Below are 7,481 nucleotides of genomic sequence, written 5' to 3'. Positions count from 1 at the left end.
AATTTTAAGTAAATCTATTATTCAGTGGCAAGGCGCAGAGCGTTCGGGGCAGCAATATTAATTTGTATCAAATATAACATTAAACGGTGGTTCTAATACATTTTTTGATATTATTAACCAGAGTACATACGTTATATGGTATTTCCTTCAAAAATTAATGTACTATATGAACTTTTTTTTCAAATATTTCTTAAGTTTCTTTCATCAGTGCTGAAAAGCAACCATGAGTGTAAGAAATTGTGTGCTACCTAAAATTTCACCCCTGGAAACTTTATCCCCATAAAGGACTTCACCACAGTTTTTTTACTGGATATACTGAGCTGTAAAGAGAGAGAGCTTAAAAAATAGTAATGTGTAAGCAAATCAATGTTGATAAGTTCCCTTTTTTTAATAAAAAATACATACTAAAAGAAAACAATATATATATTTCTTCAAACAGTGCGTATTTAAAAAAGATAAAAATATATTTCGTAACCTGGTAACATTTTAACAATATAAATATATTCATTAGCATTTACTTCGCTTGTTTGTATTCTATGGTTTCATAAGCAGCCAGTGCAACGTTGGAAACTTTAAAAATTTTCGATAGTGGCCCACGACCATTCGATAGTGCAAAAAATTAGAACCATTCGATACCATCGATAGTTTCACAGCTCTACCGACCGCTTAGATGTGCCTGCTGCCACTCGGGAGGCCCCTGGTTCAATTTCTGGTCCCTGCAACATAAAACAAAGTTTTTAAAATAGCGGTCGACCCTAGGCAGACAATGGCAAACCTCCGAGTGTACTTCTGCCATAAAAAAGCTCCTTTGAAGGTGGATTAAAAGCATTTGATCCATAACAGAAACCACATAAATAACAGTTTCAAAGCTTGCACAAAGTTAACAAAAATTAATCAAACTATAAAAAATTTTTATCAAAATTTCAAACTTTTTATTCAGAATTTGTAAAAAATTTTCGAGTATTCATTTTTGTAGCCCATTTTATTTTAGTAAGTAAAGTGCTAGTTTCAAGTCGCTTCGTTGATGTTATAGAATTTTTTTGTGGATGGTGTGGCGGATTTTTATTCATATAAAAATAGATTTTGTTCATACGTTATTTAGAAGAAAATACTCAACCCTCAAATTTAAAAGAAAATCAACGGTAATTTGTAGAGACTTCAAACTTGAACTTTATTGTCCTAAAATTGAATGGGATACAAAACTGCATACTCGAAAATTTTCTAAAAATCCTGAATTAAAAATTTGAAATTTTGATGCAATTATTCTAACCCGCATCCATCGGCAATTTTTTGTAATACAAAGTACGTTCTGCATCAATGTGATACATATGGAAAAAGACCCTAGCACTCAATGAAATGCTAGGATTTTTTTTCAATTTTTATTAATGACCAATGTTTATTCATTTTCTGATAATAAGGTTAAAAATGCTTGAAAGATCAATGTATGTATACGCATTTGCCGCAAAAAAACCAATTCAAAACATTAACTAGATCGAACTATATTTTAAATTAAAATTATAAAAAAAAAATAAACATAAGTTGCAACCAATATCATTTTGAATTTTGCTACTATCTTATTGACTGCGAATGTTTTTGCGACTCATATTTCTTCCATCCATGGAACTCATTTCTGAATCATAAATTCCGGGGACTAAGTAAATGGAAAAAGCGTCTGAAAATGTTTTGGAGTACATTCTTCACATACTTGCGCTTTCGTCCCACACTTTGGTGAAAGTTGGTCACAAATAGAATCGGGAAACGAATGCAATATCATATTTTTCCATTTTTCGAGCGGGAACCTGACGGTGAACATTTTTGATTAATCTGCCAGTATATTTATACTATTATTAAGCTACTTTGTTTTATTACTGACTATAATTCACTATATATTTTAGCATTTTGGTGAAATAACCAAACACGATATGGACAAGGAAATACCACAACTTATTTTGTCTTATGCTACCCGGATAAATGCAGAGCAAGCTGTCATGCGTGGGAAACTTTTTAAAGATAAGCGTTTACAGGTAAATGCAAACATAGGTTGTAACTAATTAATTCTTTTATGATTTCATTTAATTTCAATTAATATCATTCGTATGTACTAATGGTACTTAAGATTAATAAACGAGTATTGTTAAAATACTATTGGGATTAGACAAGCTAAATTTCAATCTCATCTAACAGGTCAGGGTCAGTGTTGCCGCGAATTAATTTTAGTGGTAGCCTAATCCCTTTAAAAAAAAGGGCTAAAAAGAGTTAAAAAAAGGTGTTGTGGCTAAAAATGGTAGCTAAATTTTTTTTACTTACATATACATATATAAGTATACACGCAAACATTTTCAATAAGTAATGGTATAGGAAAACAATGAACTTTGGAAAAAAGCTAATATTTTATCCAACCAAAAACTTTTTTGTATAAAAGGGGAAATATACGACACCAGCTTGCTGGCTCCTTCATAGCATGCTGGTACAATATTTATTTCTTTACAAATGAGGTCCAGGAAAGATCGAAATGATTAGAGCCGAAATTTCACAATTTTTCTACCATTTTTTTAAACATTGTTCTTTTTTTTTAATTCACAACTGCAACATCGTGAACTTAATCTTCCACAAACACGGCTTTGTCTCATATAGTGCAAGAAATTTCCACCAAAATACTTTTTTCTTAGAAAAATTAGCTAATTTCACCACTCACGACACCAGCATGCTGGTACAATCATAAAATTTTCAAATAATTTTCGAAGTCGCACCAGCATCACAGCCATTTAACAAATTAAGCATATATAAAAACGTAAGGAACATACAATACATATATGTACACTTGCCCGCATATATCTGCGTACAGTGCAAAAAAATTGGAATGAACAACTTAAATCACACATTTCTCATCTAATACAACACGTATCGAAATGAACTTTGTTTATTTCCTTAAAAGTGTATTTATCTTAACTACTATTATCTTTATAGATATTTTAAAGTACAAATTATAACTTTAATTCATTTTTTTTAAACCATATATAAAAAGACATCCGCAAAAGTCTGCGTACAAACTGTATTTTACAACGATGTTGATGCCCGCTGATATCCTAGTAACTAGTAGGGTAACCGTTTCTCATTAGCACCTCTCTAAGACGTTTTGGCATCGACTCGACGAGTTTTTTTGTATCTTCTCCTGTAATTTTTGTCCATTCCTCCGATATTATGTCCTTTAGCATACTTTTTNATGCCCATATACAACTTTTTCATGCCAAGTATGAATCAATTCTCCAAAGGGCTAAAAAGGGCTAGGGGCAATTTTAAATTTATATGGCCAAAAAAAGTATGTGGTAGCTAAATCTAGCCACCAAAGGGCTAACACGGCAACACTGGTCTGGGTTCAGCTCTAACGGATATTACACTCCTCGTCATTTGAATAGCGCACCCTTTTAATCCTTAGTATTTACAGTTTTCCTTTTGTTTATTTAATATCTAATATATAAAAATCTCGTAACACGCTGTTGGTGGACGAACTCCTCCGAAACGGCTCTACCGATCCTTATGAAATTTTTTGTGTAGATATCTTTGGTAGGTATGAGAATCGGATGTAAAGTATATTTCATACCGCTAAGTTAAGGGGGCGTGGCACCTCCCATACAAATCGAATCTTTGGTACTGCATATCTCTGGAAGCGTTCATTGCAGATTACTGGAACATGGTATGGAGATATATAAAATCAATCGCATAGTTATGAGGAAAAATTGGGGCTATTGGGAAAAGGGGCGTGGCACCTCCTATACAAACCGACTATTGTTTCACACATATCTCTGGAAGTGTTCATGATAGAATGCTGAAACTTCGTATGGAGATATATGAAATCAATCGCATACTCATGGAAAAAATTGACGTTTTTGGAAAAAGGGGTATGGCACCTCCCATACAAACCGAATTTTTCATTGTAGAGTACTGGGACGTGGTATGGAGATATGAAATCATTCGCGTACGCTTAGAGAAAATTGAGGCTATTTGAAAAAGAGGCGTGGCGCCTTTCAAACATAGGCTGACTTCCAAAATGTATCAATACAATATTTGGAAACTGTTATACTACGGTATTCAAACTGTTTGTAAATGCAGAGTTGCGACACATTGCAACCTTATATATTGCATATTTTAAATATTCAATTTAGCAATGAACAACTTTTCTGAATTTTCAATTTTTAAAACACCAATGGTAACCAAACACAAACGAAGCTTCAACTTTGTTTCTGATGCGCTGATTGCTCTAGCGATGCGTTTCGATAAGTTTTCGAATGCGTTTTGGAAAAATAGACATTGTCAACATTTTGTAGTTCGGCGTTATGGGACATTATACTTTGTACGTATGCAAACCAATAGACGTTTTGGAAGTCAGCCATACTGAAACTATTACGTACCTTTGTATGTGTATATAATTATTCTGTACGTGTGTTTGTGAGTGAATCGATTTTAACGAAATTGTTTTGTGTCTTTGAGGTGGTCTCTGGGTTGTTAGATTCACAGTTTGACCCGCCAGGTGGCGCTAGGGTCGTGTTGTTAATTAATCTTACTTATGGATCCGATATGGCTTATATTCGAAATATGTATTGGTATCGTAAAGAGAAATATTTTTGCAAAAAAAACCTTGCCCGCCAAGTGGCTCGGGAGCCGGAGTTACTAAAAATGGTATTTATGATCCAATTTGGAGATATGTATTGTTAAGGGCAGTACTATTACAAAAAAGAGCCGCCGGATGCCGCTGGAGTCGAGTTATATCAATTATATAAATAGGCAATCATGTTTCCTTTACACTCCTTTTGCGGCTACCTCTAAGGTATAAACAATTATATATCATTAGAAAGGTATTTTGATGCTGATGTGCAGGCAATTTATCAAATTTCAAATTGGTTTAACATAAAGCGAAAAAATCAATTCAAAAGTGACACCAATACTAATGCCGTACATGTACATGGTTGGGGCGGAAATGCCTCCTAAATGTATGCTTTAATATTGATACTGAATTACAGAAACGTGCTAAGCAGCAGTTTAGGAATAAGATGTATGTATGTACATAAATAGACTAGAGACAAAAAATGAAGAAGGTGAAGTTGAGTATGGAGAAGAAGAAAGGGATAAATACAGAAATTAACATATTAACATATTAAGATCAGGATAAAGGAAAAGATAAAGATGAAGAAGAAGATGAAGGCCAAGATGAGGAAGAAGATGAAGATGAAGATGAGGAAGAAGATGAAGATGAAGATGAAGATGATGAAGATGAAGACGAAGATGAAGATGAAGATGAAGATGAAGATGAAGATAACTCACCTCACCTCCGCTTAAAAACTAACTCCACCTGAGCTCACCACACATTAGTTCACCACAGTCTACCACTACTTCACTCCCCACTTCTAAATGCACCACACCTTAGTTCACCACACCTCAACTCACCACACCTTAACCCCCACACCTAAATCCACCACACCTTAATTCATCATACCTCAACTTTCTCACCACACCTTAACTCCCTACACCTAAATTCACCACACCATAATTCACCACATCTCAGCTCACCGAAACTAAATTCACCACACCTAAACTCACCACACCTCTTAAGCCCACCACACCTGAATTCACAACAAAGTAACTCCCACAACCAATTCCTCCACACCCTGAAATATAAAATAATAGCGGCGCTCATATAAATTGATAAACTTCCGACAAACGAGATAAAATGATAATTAAATCAGTTTATCACTTTTGAGGAAGACCCCGAATATATTGCAATACAATGAGGTTTCCGTATGTTTTTTGGTTTTTGGTATCTTATCTTATATATAAATAGGCAATCATGTTTCCTTTACACCCCTTTTGCGGCTAAACTATACCTCTAAGATATAAACAATTAGAAAGGTATTTTGATGCTGATGTGCAGGCAATTTTTATACCCGAGCGCACTTGTGCACAAGGGTATATTAATTTTGTTTACATAACGGTTGTTTGTAACAGCCAAAACGAATCGAGATAGATATAGACAAATGTATACAAATGATCAGGATGAAAAAAGAAATCGATTAAGCCATGTCTGTCTGTCCGTCCGTCTGTCCCTGTACACGATAACTCGAGCAAAAATTGAGATATCTCAACGAAATTTGGTATGTAGGTTTCCCTTAAGCCAAGGTAGGTGGGCGAAATCGGACTTTAACCACGCCCACTTCCCATATAACGGTAATTTCCAGAAATACGAAAACTGCGATATTTTAGTAACTACTGAAGATTATTCACTCAAAATTGATATTTACAATAATTTTTAGACGAAAAATAAGAATATTATAAATTTTTGGAAAATGGGCGTAGCCACGCCCACTTATGGTTACATGTGTATATCTTGGTAACCGCTGCACCAATTTCTTCCAAACTTGGCACAGTTGTTGGCCTTGGTACAGCATAAAAAACCGCCGAAACTTTTTAAAATCGGACAATAACCACGCCCACATCCCATATAACGGTAATTTAGAGAAATACAAAATCTTCGATAAATCATTAAATATTGAAGCTAATTTATTCAAAATTGATGCTTGCAACAATTCTTTACCAAGAAATACGTTTATGGTAAAATTTTGGAAAATGGGCGTGGCACCGCCCACTTATGATCACATATAAGTATATCGGTAACCGTTCTACCAATTTGTACCAAACTCGGTATGGTTATTGTACTTGCCACGTGTAAGCAAAACGTTGAAAATTATTGAAATCGGACTAAAATAACGGCCGATTCTCATATAACGGTAAATTTAAGAAATGCTTGAAACTTCAATATTTCGAAATTGAAGGACGCTAATTTACTCAAAATTGATACACCTCGGCTTACCATCTAGCGGAAGGTTTCGGAAGGGTGAAAAAACATATATTTAATACTTGCGCCGGGTATTTAATGTTCGGCTCCGCCCGAACTTAGACTTTCTTACTTGTTCGAATTTCAAATTGGTTTAACATAAAGCGAAAAAATCAATTCGAAGTGACACCAATACTAATACCGTACATGTACAAGGTTGGGGCGGAAATGCCTCCTCAATGTATGATTTAATATTGATACTTAATTAAAAAAATCTGCTAAGCAGCAGTTTAGGAATCAGATTTATGAAGATTAAGATTCATGCAACGAAGAAGGTAAAGTTGAATATGTAGAAGAAGAAAGGGCAGATTAGAATAAAAGTAAAGAAACCTAAATATAAAGACAAAGAGGAAGGAAAACTTAACTACCTAACCTAATAACAATAGTGGGGGTGAATACATAAATGAAGAAAAGAATGAAGATATAAATCAGGATAAAGGAAAAGATGAAGACGAAGGTGAATATGAAGATGAAGATGACGATGAAGATGAAGATGACGATGAAGATGAAGATAAAGATAAAGATAAAGATAAAGATAAAGATAAAGATAAAGATAAAGATAAAGATAAAGATAAAGATAAAGATAAAGATAAAG

The 7,481-nt window shown here is 34.1% G+C and overlaps 1 protein-coding gene across 1 annotated transcript in view; it reads left to right on the top strand.

The window, feature by feature from the left end:
* swm (Zinc finger protein swm) overlaps positions 1-7,481 on the top strand; it is a 92,327-nt gene that overhangs the window by 79,373 nt on the left and 5,473 nt on the right. The window contains exon 4 of the mRNA XM_017618269.1: positions 1,896-2,024. Coding sequence (XP_017473758.1) covers positions 1,896-2,024 — 129 coding nt within the window. The remainder of the gene's footprint in view (positions 1-1,895; positions 2,025-7,481) is intronic.

Source organism: Rhagoletis zephyria, unplaced genomic scaffold, assembly GCF_001687245.7.
Source record: "Rhagoletis zephyria isolate East Lansing unplaced genomic scaffold, Rhagoletis_zephyria_1.1 Rzeph_scaffold_01589, whole genome shotgun sequence".
In the NCBI taxonomy this organism is placed as follows: domain Eukaryota; kingdom Metazoa; phylum Arthropoda; class Insecta; order Diptera; family Tephritidae; genus Rhagoletis; species Rhagoletis zephyria.
The sequence above is the reverse complement of the archived record's forward strand: the minus strand, read 5'-3'. Positions and strand labels throughout refer to the sequence as shown.